The sequence below is a fragment of the Eriocheir sinensis genome, chromosome 58, assembly GCF_024679095.1.
Source record: "Eriocheir sinensis breed Jianghai 21 chromosome 58, ASM2467909v1, whole genome shotgun sequence".
NCBI classification, from domain to species: Eukaryota; Metazoa; Arthropoda; class Malacostraca; order Decapoda; family Varunidae; genus Eriocheir; species Eriocheir sinensis.
The window spans coordinates 9,309,881-9,328,303 of NC_066566.1; the positions used below are offsets into that span (position 1 = coordinate 9,309,881).

An 18,423-nucleotide genomic window follows, 5' to 3' on the forward strand; every position below is an offset into this window, starting at 1 on the left:
TAACCGCTATTTTTTTTCGATAGCTGATTAGCGATTTCGCTAACTTTGGAAACAGATAGCAGACCAGTTGCTTCCGCTAAATGTAGTTCCTCCTCCTCTAACTTTAAGTCCACTAAAAAATTCATCCAGGTTTGTTCTTGTCCGTTGTGGGCAGACACAACACCAGTTGAGCCACATGGCGCAATAATTCCAGGGCTTTTACTTTTGGGTAAATTACGCCTTCGCAGTGTGTCATCAGATATCTTATAATTTTTTTTTTTTTTTTTTTTTTTGTCTTTCTGCACTGCTATTGCAAGTTCATATATAAGGCATTAATAAAGTGTATGTTGAATTTAATTTGTTTATTTGTGTATAGCTTTATCATCATCTGATTTTGGCATGCTATACCTTTCTGGAAAGCACTATGTCTAAGCTACAAAATATTTAAATTTCAGATCAATAGGTCTGTTTTTAAAGGTTTTAGAACCAAAATACTAAACCGAAGCTAAATCCATATAAAAAAAGTTAGCGGTTAGCGTTAGCTTCCACGTTTTTTTCAGTTTAGTGCTTTAGCGTAAGTGAAGCTATCTTTTTAGCTAGTGGATTATCAGTTAGCGAAGCTAACTTTTCGGTTAGTTTTGCCCACCACTGGCCACCCTTGAACTAGCAGATAAATTCGTGTGCAATGAGGCCGCGGAAGGGGTGGTGACATGCAGTTAGTATGTTCAGAAGAGCAGTAAGCATGAAACTATCGACATAAAATCAAAATAGAAGCAATTGCGGCAGAGTTTAAGAGGCAGAGGACTGTCAGTAACAGGTGGAGAGTTGTTGAGACGAAGTCTTTCGGCCATACATTAATCAATCCCTTCGACTGTCGAACCTCTTCGGCTATTTTCTGATACCATAAAACTCGAAGGGTTATTTTCCGGAAGGGAAGGGTGAAGTGCCAGAATTTTTCTCTTTACTACACTCCCACACGGCCACTGCGTGTAACGAAACACACGAGAAATTAATCCAGACAAGGAAAAGTTTTGCCGGCGCCGGGAATCGAACTCGGGACCAGCGTAACGGGAGAGCCACGCCTTAACCAGTCGACAGAGTGAGTTATGGGAGGCTCGCCCATCAGGCTTAGTTGCCGCACTACACGGCTCCCCATTCCTATGTAGATTAATTTTTGTGTGTTGAGATTTCCCATTTTCTATGAACTTCGGAGAGCATGGGCCATCACTCTACCTTGACACAACAGAATCACAGGAGAGGATGCCACCGCTTTGCCACCAGTGAAATGCCAGATTTTTTCTCTTTACTCACTCCCACACGGCCACTGCGTGTAACGAAACACACGAGAAATTAATCCAGACAAGGAAGGGTTTTGCGTCGGGAATCGACCAGCGACCAAGCGACCAGCGCAACGGGAGAGCCACGCCTTAACCAGTCGGCCAAAGAGGTACCCTCCTGGCAGAATGAGTTATGGGAGGCTCGCCCATCAGGCTTAGTCGCCGCACTACAAGGGAAGTTGTTGGAAGGGGAAATTGTTGGAATCTGGCAAGGGGTCGAGACAGGCACATCTTCCTCAGCCCCTTCGCATATTTGCGTTATTCCTGTGTCTGTTTCATTAATATAGTGGTAAATGATCCAGGAGTTATAAGAAAATTTATTTGATCTAATATGAATCGGAAAAGTATTTTAATACCATGTTTAAGTTGTACTGTTGGTTCCGCGTCCCTTGAATACGCAGCACCCGTCTGGCAGCCAGGCCTTACACAATAGCAGAGGTGGGCGCGGTACTGAAAAATCAGTAGTGCGATTGCGGTAGTGCGGTACTTTTTCCGTAGAAGTGCGGTTGCGGTAGTGCGGTCCCATTTTTTTTTCTTTCCCAGTGCGCTACGCGGTGTGCGGTACTGCGGTAGTCACTAGTCAATATAAAAAAATACATCAGTGCCTATCCTGGCTATCCATTGACGGGAAGGGGAGGAGGGGGAGGGAAGGGAATGCAACTTTCCGAGGGAGGAGGGAGGGGACAGGGAAGGGGGAGGAGGAGATCAGCGTCATGTGAGAGAGGAGGAAGTGAGGGGTGGGAAGGAAGGAAGGAAGGAAGGAAGGGTGATGAGAGAGAGAATGATAAAATAGAGAAGTTACAATAAAGTTAAAAAATAAACAGATATAATACGTACTACGGTCTATGTTATGCATCAAAGAAAAATTTGTACGGGACATGAGATTGAATCACCGATTGACTGATTGAGTCCTATTCACTGTAAAAAAATAAAAATAAAGAAATAAAAGAAATAATCTGTGAGCATGCCGCGCTGCAAATGTCTTCGATAGTTTTCTAAGTACCGCAAAAAGTACCGCAGGAATTTTTAGTGCGGTCCGCAGTAGTGCGGTATTTTCAGAAAGTTTGCGGTAGTGCGGTACTTTTTTTGTGATGCGGTACTACCGCACTACCGCACTAAGTACCGCACTTGCCCACCTCTGCACAATAGCACCTTAATCTCGAAAGGATTCAGAAACGGTGTTTTAGGATACTTTTATCGAAGTTATCTAAACTACGAAGCAGTAATAACGAGGCTTAAGAGATAAACTTTATATGGAAGAAGGGAGGAACTTACACTCAAGTTTGGAAAAGGCTTGTTAAGAAATTAATCCCGCAGAGATATATTGCCTCCTTACTTGCACTGTATACCCACGGCAGAGACACACGTAGAGGCAGATCACTCTTACAGGGTGTGAGGTGTAACACTTCTCGATACGAGAAATCCAGTGTACCGCATATTGTTGCTGCATTGAATAAATCTTAACCCGGTAGCAGCGACGGGCCAAATTTGTGGCTTTACCGTGTAGCAGCGACGGGCCAAATTTTTACCATGATATAAACCCCCCAAAATAGATGATACATAATCTAATCACAAATGCTTTGATATATATTATGAAATGGTTTGTGTGAGGGGTGATTTTTTCTCATTTTTCTCGCTTGGAGGGACCATTAAGAAACATGATCCCCGCTGCTACCACCGGGTTAAGGAAGCACTTTAGTTTTGGTAGTGTTCATTTTTCAGTGGCAAATGTTTCCATAATGAATCAGTCAGTAAAGATGGTTCAGCTATGCTAGTAGCCATTATAAAAGCTGCAGTCACTGCCAGTCACAACCTCCCAAACTAAGACCAAGACACTCATGTGCTGTTTACATCTCAGAGACAATAGGTATTCACTAATGTCTTGCTAAGAGTTTACATCAAACAAACAATTTGAATGAATAAATAATGCTTGCATAGAGAAGAAAATTGCTTTTGTCCCAAATAAGTGCCTGAGATCATGAATGCAGTGTATGGCTTGTTGTGCTTCATTCCTTGTTCTGTGCTTAATCACCATTTTGAATTTTTTATCTTTTTATGTTATTACTTTTTTTATCGTTTAATGTTCTTCACATGTTTTTTTACTCTTAATGTTATAACTTTTAAATTATCATTTTAATTTTTGTAAATCAAGACAGCATGTTATATATGTACATACCATGCATGATATGACTTTCTTGATCAATAAACCTGGCGCTACAATTGTTGTTATTACTATTAATCGGGACAGCATGGCCCCACGACAAGACAGTTTCACCGTCATTTTTTTGTTAAAATTCAATAGGACAAGCAGATCTCAAAATGGACACATTGTCTTAAAAGGACAGACCTGGCAACTCCCGCAGAGTGAGGTGAGGAGCGCAGGCTTGCCAAACAGTATTTGCCACCAGATGCTTTTTGGCAATTATTTTTTCTGTGGTTTCGTGGGCATGCGCAGTTTAATTTGAGAGATTTCCCGACAGAGGGACGGAATTCGACGCCACACCGGTGCTAGGCCCGCGGGTCGGAGGTTGCTCATCTCTACAATCTAGTTCGTCCCTGTAATATCCAAATCCCTTAGCCGAAAACCAATGGCCTTACTGTATCTCTATTTCCTCCTGCCTCTGACTTAAACGTTTTAAAGAATATCCCCAAATGATTAAACTCTTATGAATTCTTCTACTGAACACTTTGCAGGAAAGGCGCCATTGCGGCCTTTATTTTTGTTTTTGTTTATTCATTTCTACGCCCTTGAACAGCCTCCTCCGTAAAAAAAAGTAGTTCTTTATTTTCATATAAAACCCAATCTCCCTACATACATGCGCATTTATTAATCAGTGTAGTTATTGAATAGGTGTTAATTTTCTTTCATTATTTTACATTAGCCCTTCCACCTTGTTGTGCTTCACTTTTGTGTATCTATATTTATGTATTTTGTATGTTGCTGTGCTCCTCCCACCCAGTGTTCATTTTTAGTCACACGTGATTATTTCCCTCATTAAAACGTTAAAATTATTATTATTATTATTATTATTATTATTATTATTATTATTATTATTATTATTATTATTATTATTATTATTATTATCATAATTATTATTATAATTACCATTATTATATTCATCATTATAGTTAATATATATGTAATTATCATTATCATTGTTACTGACTCTGAAAAATAATTTGCAATGAGAACTGATATGATAGCTCGTGAGCGAAATGTGTACATACCTTTTATGTAACTGATCTGTTTTATTTCGCCGTTCTCCTTGGTGCAGTGGGAATCGTCGCCTTGGGGGCCCTAGTCGGGAGTCTGATAGCCGGGCAAGCAATGGACCGCTTCGGGCGGCGCACCACCATCGTGTGGGTGTCCCCCATCATGGCAGCAAGCTGGGTGCTTATGGCCCTTGCCCCCTACATCTCAATCATATTGCTCGGCCGTGCCATCTGTGGACTCATGACTTCTTTTCTCATCTCCGCTGTTTCGGTAAGTATTATGTCAATGAAACACACACACACACACACACACACACACACACACACACACACACACACACACACACACACACACTCGATTTGAAATGTGCTATAGTAAAACCAATTTACCCAGACTGTTTTGGCGTTGGCTGCCTCTGATTTGTCCTTATCCGCCACAGTGGCACATCTATGGCTCCAATAATCGGATTAGAGCCAATTATAGTAAGTGTAAAGTACAGCCATCGCCCCTAAAGCCCCTTTCACACTGTGCCTACTTTGGGCCACGACAACCCAGCGACTTCTGCATTTGACAAGTCGGCTCCCACGCTCCAAAAAAATTTTGGTGTCTTGGTGTGAGCATGATTGCCGACTGTCTGGGACACTTGGCAGAATGTCTGCGACGTGCTGCCAACTAGTCTCAAAACGAGTCTCAACGGTCAATTTTTGAAATGGCGCCATGTCTACGACAACCACGAATCTGCCGACCGATTGGCCGACAGTCGCAGACGGTCTTGACGACAGTCTTCCAGATTGTCTGTCAACTGGTTGGCCGACTAGCTGGCCGACAGTTGCCAAGGAGTTGGCCGACGGTCTTCCTGACGGTCTTCGCGACTGTCTTGGCGACTGTCTTGGCGGCAGCCTTGCCGTTCCTTAAAATAGTACGGAGTCGCTCTGTATTCGAGAATGAAATGCATTGTTTCGTTTTGAACCAATACGGAACGGCATTTGTTCCGTAAGGTATTTTGTTATCTGAATGGTCAAGCTGATAAAATTCAGTATCTTAAAATTGTAGTGAGCGTATTTTTCGGTTAATCACAAAACCATGCAGCCCGTAAAATTTGTCAAAGGTTCGTCCTAAAATACGAGTAAAATACGCGACGTAACGTCCCTCCCCCCTCCATCTTGCCTCCACCAGCAGCGTACTGCGGCTGTCACTCATTGCATGCTCGAGAAATTTTAGGATTGCCACCCGTTCCTTTAAATATGGATCCATTCCGTATTGGAGAGTGAGATGTTGCATTCCACATTTTCTGACCTCAGGGTGGCAACCTGTCATTCAACACAAGAGAGATCGAGGCAAAAGGAGTGCGTACGTACTCTGCGGCTCCCAATTAAGTTTGTGCCAGCGAAACGTAACCATCCCCAGAAGCTGTTATTGTGCTTGTGATTGCAAAATAAATATATAAATTTCTTGATGGCGGGAGTGTTAGCCAATATTTCTGAGCCGATAGTCGTCACGAACGTCCTTCATTAAGCGAAGACTGTCGTCACGACAGTCCCTTATCATTCTTAAGTCGGCACAGACGACTGTGCCGACAGGAAACGGTAAAAATTTGAAAAATGGCCCCGACAGTCGTCACGACTATCTCAAGACAAGCCAAGACTGTTGACGACAGTCTTGACGACTGCCCCCGACCTCCCTCAGACCTCAACCGGAAGTGACGGTTGGTCCAGACTCTTGCCGACTCTTGTCGTGAAAGTTTAGCATGGAATACTTTTTTGCGTTAAAGCCCCGTTCACACTGTGCCGACTCTGGGCCACGACAACCCAGCGACTTTTTCCATTTGACAAGTTGGTTCCCACGCTCCAAGAAGGGGGGGGGGAGCTTTTAATTGGGGTCTTGATGTCTTGCCGACTGTCTGGGACATTCGGCCAACTAGTTGGCAGCATGTCGAGCCAACTCTCACGACTCCAGACTCCCGTCACGACGTCGGCGCAGCATTCGGCAACAGTCTCAAGACCTCTTTCAAGACATGCCCGACCCTTTCACATCAACACCCAAGACCTCGTGTACCCTAGAGTCGTGGGTAGTCGTGGCCCAGAGTCGGCACAATGTGAACGGGGCTTAGGGCACACGAGGTCTTGGGTGTTGATGTGAAAGGGTCGGGCATGTCTTGAAAAAGGTCTTGAAACTGCTGCGCCGACGTCGTGACGGGAGTCTGGATTCGTGAGGGGTAGCGCAAAAAAGTATTCCATGCTAAACTTTCACGACAAGAGTCGGCAAGAGTCTGGACCAACCGTCACTTCCGGTTGAGGTCTGAGGGAGGTCTGGGGCAGTCGTCAAGACTGTCGTCAACAGTCTTGGCTTGTCTTGAGACAGTCGTGACGACTGTCGTGGACATTTTTCAAATTTTTACCTTTTCCTGTCGGCACAGTCGTTACGTCGCGTATTTTACACGTATTTTAGGACGAACCTCTAACAAATTTTACGGGCTGGTTTTGTGATTAACCGAAAAATGCGCTCACTGCAATTTTAAGATACTGAATTTTATCAGCTTGACCATTCAGATAATAAAATACCGCACGGAACAAATGCCGTTCCGTATTGGTTCAAAACGGAACGATACATTTCATTCTCGAATACAGAGCGATTCCGTATTTTAAGGAACGGCAAGGCTGCCGCCAAGGCAGTCGCCAAGACAGTCGCGAAGACGGTCAGGAAGACCGTCGGCCAACTCCTTGGCAACTGTCGGCCAGCTAGTCGGTCAACCAGTTGACAGACAATTTGGAAGACTGTCGTCAAGACCGTCAAGACTCGGTCAATCGGTCGGCAGATTCGTGGTTGTCATAGACATGGCGCCATTTCAAAAACTGACCGTTGAGACTCGTCTTGAGACTAGTTGGCAGCATGCCGCAGACATTCTGCCAACTAGTTGGCCGAATGTCCCAGACAGTCGGCAATCATGGTAGCCGACACCAAGACGCCAAAAAATTATTGGAGCGTGGGAGCCGACTTGTCAAATGCAGTAGTCGCTGGGTTTTCTTGGCCCAAAGTAGGCACAGTGTGAACGGGGCTTAACCCTCACGACTGCAGACTCCCGTCACGACGTCGGCGCAGCATTCGGCAACAGTCTCAAAACCTCTTTATTGACATGCCCGACCCTTTCACATCAACACCCAAGACCTCGTGTTCCCTAGAGTCGTGGGTAGTCCAAGTGAATCAAGAATGAGTTCCGAGGGGCAGCATGAGCCAAGCATGAGCATGAACCTAAACCTATTGTTATGCCGGACGTGTTACTTGGGTTCCGTGTCGCCGTCAGGAGACTCCGTGGGAGGGAGATATGTAAACACTTTGCACAGCTTCTGTAGTTTAATATTCTTCCTTAGTAGTACACTTCACTCTGACTCTTCACTTACCACTAGCTTACTAAGACTGGGACTGGCCCTCTCTCGCCCTCTTCTCCTATATATATCCAGAACAGTACAGTCTAGAATATTACAGTATATTTCAGATCATACAAGAACATGTAGCAAAAATATATGCGAGTTGGCAACACTTCCCGCCTGGCGCCTGGCCGCGCCCCGTGGGGCGCGGACGGCTCGCCTTTATCCCCGCCCCTTTTCTCGTTTCTCCGGGAGCCTTCTAGAGGCCTATGGTCGCCGGGGGAAGCTTCCAGCACAACACTATCCCCCCCTCTTAATTGTGATCGTCCCGATCACACACTTAACTATGTACAAACATAAGAGAATTAATCAAAAACATAATAATCGTCGTATCGCTGTGGACGCCTGCGTTGTCTCTGTCTTCTGTTCGTTGCCTCCTGCGCGTCTGTCTCCTGGTGCGCCTCGTCGTCGTCCGCTTCTTGGGGTGTCCCTGGAACATCTGCCGAAGCCGGGAGGTTATCTCCCTCGGCTGAAAGGGCCAGGAGGCCTACGTCGTCGTCGACCTCCTCTCGGTCCTGGACGTCCCTTGCGTTTTCGTCGGCTGCTGGGTGTCTGTAGTTGTTCCAGGTGTAGTTTCCCGGACCGTGGTACCTCCATAGGCGGTTGACGTGGACAACTTTCGGCTTGGTCTTTTCCGTTCTCCGGATTCGGTAAGTCACGTCGGAGAGGCGTTCTAGCACAGTGTAAGGGCCTTCCCAGGGGCTCTGTAACTTCGGAGACTGTCCTTTCTTCCTCTGCGGGTTGTAAAGCCAGACTCGGTCCCCTTCCTTGAAGTCAACGTGGCTTGCCCTCATATTGTAACCGCGCTTCATGGCCTCCCGGAGAACTTCAAGGCACCTCGGACTTGATGGTGCACCTCTTCCAGCCGTTCCTCTAGTTGACGGGCAAAACTGGAGGCGTCCTTGGAAGGCTTTCCCCAGGAGGCCTTCCTGTCAGTAGTCCACCGGCAATCGCAGCTCACGTCCAAACATCAGCTTTGCCGGTGAATACCCCGTAGTCTCGTGGGCGGCAGACCTGTAGGCCATGAGAAGCGCAGGCAGCTTCTGATCCCATGAAGACTGATCATTGTTGCACTGCTTGGCCAACTCCTGGCCCAGCGTCCAATTAAACCTCTCCACCATTCCATCTGACTGTGGGTGCAGAGGGGTGGTCCGGGTCTTCTTGATACCCAGAAGCTTGCAGCACTCAGCAAGGACTGTTGACTCAAAGTTCCTTCCCTGGTCGGAATGGAGCTCGTTAGGCACACCGAAGCGACAGAAGAACTCCTCCACCAAAACCTTGGCGATGGTAGTGGCTTCCTGGTCAGGGATGGCGTAGGCTTCCGGCCACTTGGTGAAGTAATCCATTGTGACACAGATGTACCTATTTCCGTTCGTCGTCAGAGGCAAGGGTCCTGCTATATCCACTGCCACCCGTTCCATGTGGGCTCCAACCTGGTATAGTTGCAGTGGGGCACGGTGACGCTTCTTGGGGCCCTTCTTTGCACAGCACACCTCACACGCGTGACACCATTCTTCCACGTCCTTCCTCATGCCAACCCAGTAGAACCTTTGGCGCAGGCGACTCAGTGTCTTCTTTACCCCTAGGTGTCCGCTGGTGATGCTGTCATGCATTTCTTTCAAGACGCCTTCACGGGACTTCACAGGTAACACCGTGGACCAGTAGTGGTCAAGACCATCATGAGAGACCCAGCGTCGCTGCAACACCCCGTCGTCCATCCGAAGAGTGTCCCACTGAGTCCAGTAATTCTTGGTGGTAGGGCTTTCTCTCGAGATGACTTCCCACCCAGGTCGCGTTGACGACTGACTCAGCCACTCCATAATTGGTCTCAGATCTCGGTCCTCCCGCTGCAGTTTTCCCAAGTCTTCCCATGGCACCTCCGCTGTCTGTTCCACTGTAGTGCGGCGGCACATATTCTGGACGCTTTCCTCTGGAGGCAATGTTGACACTCAGGTAGGCAGGGCGCCGGCTCAAGCTGTCCGCGTTACCGTGTGTTAGTCAGATCGGTGCACAATAGTATAGTGATGCTGCTCTAGTTTACCTATCCAGCGAGCAAGCTGGCCCTCAGGGTTTTCAGTGACTTCAGCCACCGCAATGCAGCGTGATCCGTGCGGATGGTGAAAGTTTCACCGTACAGGTAAGCATGGAAAGTCAAGGCTCTTGACTACTGCCAGGAGTTCTTTCCGGGTCACGCAATAGTTTTTCTCGGCTGGGGTGAGCTTCTTGCTGAAGTAGGCCACAACCCGTTCCATGTCGGCACATGCCTGGGACAGCACTCCACCAATCCCCTCATCACTGGCATCACAATCCAGTATAAAAGGCTTAGAGGGGTCTGGGTAGGTGAGTACGGGCGAGCTGATGAGGGCCTCCTTGAGCTTCTCAAAGGCAACCTGAGTTTCCGCTGTCCACTCAAACTTGCGCCCCTTCTTCGTCAGGAGGTGCAGTGGTGCAGCAATCGTAGCGAAGCCTTTCACAAACCTGCGGTAGTATGAGCACAACCCGAGGAAGCTCCGCAGCTCCTTCACGTTGGTGGGTGTCGGCCAGTCCCTTACCGCAGCCACCTTCTCAGGATCAGTGCGTACTCCAGCCTCGCTCACGATGTGTCCCAAGTATTGGACCTCCTTTTGGAACAGACAGCATTTCTTCGGGCTGAGCTTAAGGTGTGCAGCTCTAAACCGGGCGAAAACCTCTGAAGGTCTGGCCAAAGACAATCACGTCGTCGAGGTAGATGAGTGCCGTCTTCCAGTGAAGTCCCTCCAGCACCCTCTCCATCAGCCGCTCGAACGTGGCCGGCGCGTTGCACAGGCCAAAGGGCATGACCTTAAACTGCCACAGGCCTTGACCGTAGGAGAAGGCTGTTTTCTCTTTGTCCTGCTCCGCCATTTTGACTTGGTGATACCCAGACTTCATATCCAGTGTTGAAAACCACTTGGAGCCCACCAAGGCGTCGAGCGTGTCGTCGATCCGTGGGAGTGGGTATGAATCCTTGATGGTGAGATCGTTGAGGGCTCGGTAGTCCACGCAGCACCTGAGGGAACCGTCCTTTTTCCTGACGAGCACTACAGCAGACGCCCACGGGCTGCTGGACCGCTCGATTAACCCTTGTTGCCGGAGATCATCCATTACCTCATCCATCTCCTTGCGACGGGCTGGTGCCATCCTTCGAGGAGCTTGCTTCACTGGGCGGTGGCTACCTGTGTCGATGTGGTGCTCTACCAGGTCCGTACACCCCAAGTCCAGGTCTCCTGTGGAAAACACATCTGCATTTCTCACGAGAAGCTCCCTGAGCTGTTCCACTTGGGGTTCCTCTAGACACTTGGAGCTCCTGTCAAACAGATCGCGCAGGTAGTCAGGCAGCTCCTCCTGGGGCTTCGTCAGGGTTCTCCTGCAGACACAGGTTCTTGGTTTCTGGTCGATCTCTTGGCACAATCCCACCATGGTCCCTTGTTTTATTTTCTTTGGGCTGAAGGAGACATTGGCCACGACGACAGGCACTTCCGCTGCAGCAGGGTCTACCAAAGTACTTCCTACAATCACCCCGTTTTCTACCGGGCATCGACTTCCACTCTCTACCACACACAGGCTAGCCGGGGGGGCACCCGTAATTTGACAGGGTAACAGCATCTCCGACCTCGGGGGAATAATGGTGGTGCGCTTGACCGTCACTGGCAGGTCTTCCTTGTTCACAGTCGTCAGTGGCACCCTCCTTCCTCCACAGTCAGCTGCTTAGCGCGGAAGTCCAGCTCGCACCTGTGGGAGACAAGATAATCCATACCTAGGATGCAGGGTCATCCATGTCGGCCACGTACACAGAGAGGAACTCTTCCTTTCCTCCGAGCTCAAACTTCACGTCCACTGGGCCTCTGAGCTCTGCGTAGTGTCCTGTGACTCCGCACAGTCGATGCGGCGTCTTAGGAAGCCGACGATGACTCACCACGTCAGGCCGCACGAATGTGCGTTCCGAGCCTGTGTCGACGACCACAGGCCACAACACTCCGTCAACCTTGCCCTCCACTTGGCAGCTCGTCATGGTGGTTCTCCTGCACATTGATATCTTCGGGGCATGTACAGGACAGACTGGTCGTTGCCCCGTGAACCAGTCCTTCTTAGTTTCCCAGTGGTGGTCCCTCGTTGGGGGCACATTTTTCCGACACTCATTCTTCCAGTGCCCCTTTTCTCCACAGGTCCAGCACTTGGGTCCTTCCCTGGGCTTCTTCTTAGCGCCACCTTCATATTCTTTCTTCCTCTTATAGCATTCGTTCTCCTTGTGCCCAACCTTCTCGCAGTACCAACACGTTCCTTGGAACCTGTCTGTGTCGCTGACAGCGCCCTTTCGTGCCCTAAAGCCAGAAGTCGAGTCGTCCCTGAAGCTCGACAAGCTAGACCTAACAAAGGACTCAAACTCCATGGCACGTGCCAGAGCTTCCTGCATTGATGTTGGTTTAGCTTGGTTCACTTGTATCTTCAGCTGAGGGCTGTCCAGGGCATCGATGAATTGATCACGCAGCAAAACCGTCAGCAGGTCAGGGCTGGCACCTGGGTATGCCTTGTGCGCCATATTCTCAAGGTCCTGAGCAAGTTCCTGAAGAGACTCGCCACGCCTCCTGTTGCGGGTTCTGAACCTAACCCTGAAGAGCTCGTTCTGGTGTTTGGTCCCATATCGTTGCTCCAGCGCCTGTGCCAGCCCGCTGTAGCTGCCCTTTGTTGCATTATCGAGCTGAGCAAGGACCTCCAGCGCCGCCCCTTTCAGGCTAGTGGCCAGCTGTACCGCGCACTCTTGGTCATCCCATCCGTTCCGGGCTGCCAACAGCTCAAACTGAGCGCGGTAAGCCTCCCAGGAGACCTTGCCATCAAACTCCTGAGGCTTCTTTCTAACAGGCGAACCCAGCAGACTCATGGGGCTGGCGAAACTTCTTGCGGGGATAAACTCAGGCGAAGCAGGACTCAAACTACCCCGGACTTGCGTAGAAGAAGCATCTTGGGTACAACTAGCCCCTGCAGGCACTGGCTGTCTGTTTCCAGCCAAGCAGTCTTCGAGGGCCTTCACTCTGTCACTTACATCACAAACTGCCTGTTCTGTACGGTTCACCTTTCCCTGCACTTCTAATATTTCTTTGTGTGTCGTCTCCCGTACCACCTCCATCTCTTGTTGAAGATTTGTGTGTTCTTTCTCCACTTCTGTCAGGCGTTGTCCCAAGTTCGTGGTCACATCAGTCATTTCTCTTCGCACTGATTCACTTCCATCTTGTACTGCTTTTAGCTGTAGCTGTAATCCTGTGAAGCGATCTTCTAGCTGTTCTTTGAGTTCTTGGAGTGTTCCTTCTTGTTGTTGCTGTGCTCTTTCTTGTTGTTCTTTGAGTTCTTGAAGTGTTCCTTCTTGTTGTTGCTGTGCTCTTTCTTGTTTCTCCCCCTGTAGTCTCAAGGCTTCCAAAAGTTCAGTCAACATGTCGTCCCTCTGGGAAGCTTGGGAACGAGTCTCCATGGCGAAAAACAAATGCCTACACTTCTGACACCAGTGTTATGCCGGACGTGTTACTTGGGTTCCGTGTCGCCGTCAGGAGACTCCGTGGGAGGGAGATATGTAAACACTTTGCACAGCTTCTGTAGTTTAATATTCTTCCTTAGTAGTACACTTCACTCTGACTCTTCACTTACCACTAGCTTACTAAGACTGGGACTGGCCCTCTCTCGCCCTCTTCTCCTATATATATCCAGAACAGTACAGTCTAGAATATTACAGTATATTTCAGATCATACAAGAACATGTAGCAAAAATATATGCGAGTTGGCAACACTTCCCGCCTGGCGCCTGGCCGCGCCCCGTGGGGCGCGGACGGCTCGCCTTTATCCCCGCCCCTTTTCTCGTTTCTCCGGGAGCCTTCTAGAGGCCTATGGTCGCCGGGGGAAGCTTCCAGCACAACACTATCAACAGTGGCGTTCCACAGGGCTCTGTCCTTTCACCCACTCTCTTCCTGTTATCCATCAATGATCTTCTTTCCTTAACAAACTGTCATGTCCACTCATACGCCGACGACTCCACTCTGCATTATTCAACTTCTTTCAACAGAAGGCCATCCCAACAGGAAGTACACGACTCCAGACTGGAGGCTGCAGAACGCTTAACCTCAGACCTTACTATCATTTCCGATTGGGGCAGAAGGAACCTTGTGTCCTTCAATGCCTCAAAAACTCAATTTCTCCACCTATCAACTCGACACAATCTTCCAAACACCTATCCCCTATTCTTCGACAACACTCAGCTGTCACCATCTTCAACACTAAATCATTTGGAAGCTTTTCAACCTCAGATGATCGGAAAGCAAAGGAACTCAATTTGGGTTCAAGAAAACAAGTACTGGGTAATGTAACCTCAGTCAGCGTTACTCTGTTTGCTCTCAAACACGGAGGGCAACATGCTCGCTTTTACAGCAGGATCAAGGCAACGGAGCCATCATTCTTACGGAGAGGAGGAAGAAAAGACTACTCCAAACAAGGACTGTTTCAAAGCAGACCACCACTTGTGTGTCTGCGTAGCACCAGTGAGAACTCCTTTAAATGTGCATTAAATTCAGATTCTGCTACTTCATAAACCCTCTGCCTCAGCACGCAATCTAACATAATTTTCCCAACAGAACTGCGTACCATAACGGGTCCATAAACGGAAAGCAGCTTGTTTATTGCGATGAGCCAACTTGCACTCACATCATTGAACCAGGCCTTATCTTTCAGTCTTGCTTGAAAGTTTTAGAAGGAACCTTTCATTAACGGGACCTTCTGAGGTGAAAAAATAAAAAAATATCGAAAAAATGTTTTTGGCTGATTCAAAGCCTGTTATAAATGTTCTTTCAAATAGCGTTTTTGTTTTGCCGCGGTTCGCATTTTTAAATGTCCCTTGCGTCCCGGGCATTTAATTAAAAGTCTGCCTCGTCACGCCGCCACGCCCGCTGAAAGTTTTGCTCGGTAAATTGCTCAAACAATAAGGTTTATGCTTTTATTTTTGTTATCCTTTCAATTCCGTTTTCTCTAATGCATCTTACAAGAGAAAATGTAAACCTTCCCTCACTCTCCCATAATACCACTCTCTTCTGCTGATAAACAAAGCAGAATATTTTGTTTTGCTCTTACTGCTTTTTTTAGCAAGTTTTGAGAGTGGCCGAAATGGGGTTGGTTAGCAGTTGCGTGAAGGGAAGGAGCCCACCACTGAAAAAAAAAAAAAACTTCATAACGAAACTGCTTTCACGAGAACCACCAGAAGTGAGGTACGATAAGCACCGGGAAAGGCTCAGGGGGTAAATAACTGTATGACATTGATTTCTGGACATTTGTTTAGGGATGCATGCGAGTACTTTCATGCCAAAACTCAAAGTTGAAGGATAAAAAGTAGTTTAGTTATTACTAAATAAAATAAGTTTTCCTTTCTTCGGGTCTCCTGAAAAAAAATAGTTTTTCCTAATAAAAAATAATTTCAGCCTTTATTTTTTAATATATTTTTTTTTTGAATTAAAATTCCTTTTCAAAGTCATTGAGATAGAAAAACAGTGACAGTTTCCTTTTTCTTGATATTTTTTTTATTATTAATATTTTTTCAAGAAAAAAAAAACATATCACCCACATGGAAAATCTGAAACTGCTTCATTATTAGAAATGCATTGAAATACAAAATACTGTAAAACCATGATCGTAGGTGAAATAGTGAAAGAGATATATCGAAGCGAATTATAATGTAGTAGATAGGGCAAAAAGGTACTTTTAAGGATTTCAAGGAGAACATGGTTGGCCAATTGAGCATTCAACATGACATGATGGGACGAAAATTTATTCCATTCAATCCTACCAAAATTTTATTAGAGGGTTTATCACGTCGAAAAAGAAAAAATATTTTTCCCCTTTTTGCTACTTTTTATTTTTTAAAGCTCATAAACATGGTAAAATGAAGCTGAATTTAGATTAAAAAATATATGCTGAATGAAGAACAATTTTCATTAATTAATAAGAAAGTTGAGCAACAACTGTTTTTAATCCAATAGATGACGGCATTCCCTGTGTTGAGATTTTCATAAAAGTTCAGATGTAGTAGCCATAATGGCTTCAAAATACCCTGCCTGCCAGACTCAGTTTGGGGTCCCCGCGCCGCATGAAGACAGCCTTCTCGCACTCCTCCAACGTCGCCTCACCTGATGCAGCCACGCGAGCCCCAAGGCCAGACGTCCAGGACAAGTAGCGAGCCTTAAAAAAGGTGACAGATGGTGATTATGATTGTGGTGATGATGATGATGATATAAATGATGATATAAATGGTGATAATATGGTGAGGGTCATAATGATGATGGTGTTGAGGATAGCGGTAATGATCAAATGATGATTTCCCTTATATATTATAATTATCATAAATTCAAGTTATTAATTCAGTATTATAATCATTGTCATTATTATCAAAATTTAATCGTTATTTTTACCAATATAATAATAATTATTGCTACTTATTATCCCGTAATGAACAGCACTGAGTGCCGGGTATCGAACCCGCGCCTTCTGAATAGTGTCAAGCAGTATTTAGGGTAGGCGGTGGCTGAACGGATAGCAAGACGGTCTCTGCCTTCAGGAGGACGCGAGTTCAACTCTGACCGGTTCCACCGTTGGATTTTCAGCGTCCGCCGAGTGGCTTATACCCACATGCCGTCCAGAAGACCACCATCAACCCGGACTCTAGATTCTAGGATTAAAGATGAGCTTCGGAGGGCAACACATGAACAATGCAAGATGGCGCTACCATAAACACTCGCCTGCGCCAGAACGGGCTGGGCCGACCATCAGGACCCACCGGAAGAAGCCTTGACCGACCATCAGGATCCACCGGGAAGAAGCTTACTGGCGCAATAGGCTACGACGTAAAAAAAAAAATACCGACTACGCCACAGATGAGCTAAAAGGTCGCTCCAGAGGCTACTTCAGACCTATTCCTGACACCCCTGCCCCGCACTGTGGGCATGAAGGTGAAGGTGACCCTGCTCACACTTCCGTGACGGTTGGAAATCTGGTTTTAATCAATCATTTTAGCACATACGGTGTATATATTCAATTCATCAGAGAACTAATAACACGGTGAAAAAATCCGTTTGAGTTGATTGATTCGATAAACTGAAAATGTAGTGTCCTGGACACGAAGGGGACGGGTTGAGAAGCAATAGCAAATAGTTCCGACGCTGCTGGGATTAATGTAATGCCAGGAAGAATGGGGTATACACAAGATCACAAAAGTAGATATTAGGTATACGTATGTAAGTATTGTAAGTTTTATGTAAATCCCCCTCCCTCCGGCCGTTAGACTCCTGCATTCCGTCACATGATGCAATACCCCTGTCAGCCCCTATCTTCTTTTGCTTACATAAGAAGAAGAACATAAGAACATAAGAACATAGGGAAAATGCAGGGTGGCCGAGTGGCCTACACCAAGGCAAGTATAGAGAAGGTATCGTCATACAGGCCGGAGGAAATCACTGTTGGCAACTCCTATAGCCTTCACAGTATTCCTGTTCATTTCAGTCTGTTTCAATTAAAATTTATCGACGATTAATATTTCTTGAGAAAATTTATACCCACATTGCTGGCCTGAAAGAACTTTTGGTAAGTCGAAGAATAGATTTGGCACGATTCCGGGCAGAAATATAAAGATCATGGTTAGCAGGAGTGCGAAGGCTTTGGTACCTTTTGTGAGCTGCCTCTCTATCTTTGATAGCACGGGAACAAGCGTGATTAAACCAAAGCTTTTTAACATGAGGAATAGAGAAAGTACGTGGAATGTGTGCCTCCATTCCAGAGACAATCACCTCTGTGATGCGCTGGGCCGTCAGAGGGGTCTCTCTCCTGGAAGCAATATTCATTCCACGGGAAATCGAAGAAGTACATCTTCAGGTCGTCCCACCGAGCTGAAGCAAAATGCCAGAAGCATCGCCTCTTCGGTGGGTCCAGAGGATGTACAGGAGCGATAGGACAGGATACAGAAATAAGGTTGTGACCGGAGGAGCCCAACGGAGAGAACAGTTTGACAGAGTAACCAGAAGGGTTAGAGGTAAAGAGGTCTAATATGTTGGGCCTGTTTCTAAGACGGTCGGGAATACGTGTAGGGTGCTGAATCAACTGCTCTAGGTCGTTGAGGATAGCAAAGTTGTAGGCTTGTTCACCAGGCTGGTCAGTGAAAGAGAATGAAAGCCAAAGCTGGTGGTGAACATTGAAATCTCCTAAGATGGATATTTCAGCGAAGGAAGAGTGGGTCAAAATGTGCTCCACTTTAGAGTTCAAGTAGTCAAAGAATTTTATATAGTTAGTAGAGTTAGGTAATATATAAACAGCACATATGTATTAAGTAATATAATGACAATTAAGTCTTAGCCAGTTTATCGAAAAAGGGAGGGTCACACCCTCGATCATTCACATATAAATTGTTTTTTTTTGTTTTTGTTTTTACGTC

General features: G+C 46.7%; 1 protein-coding gene across 4 annotated transcripts in view; it reads left to right on the forward strand.

Annotated features, from left to right (window-relative positions):
* LOC126985132 (facilitated trehalose transporter Tret1-like) overlaps positions 1-18,423 on the forward strand; it is a 38,870-nt gene that overhangs the window by 16,349 nt on the left and 4,098 nt on the right. For all 4 annotated transcript variants that reach the window (XM_050839674.1, XM_050839673.1, XM_050839672.1 and 1 more), the window contains one exon: positions 4,592-4,800. In XM_050839674.1, coding sequence (XP_050695631.1) covers positions 4,592-4,800 — 209 coding nt within the window. The remainder of the gene's footprint in view (positions 1-4,591; positions 4,801-18,423) is intronic.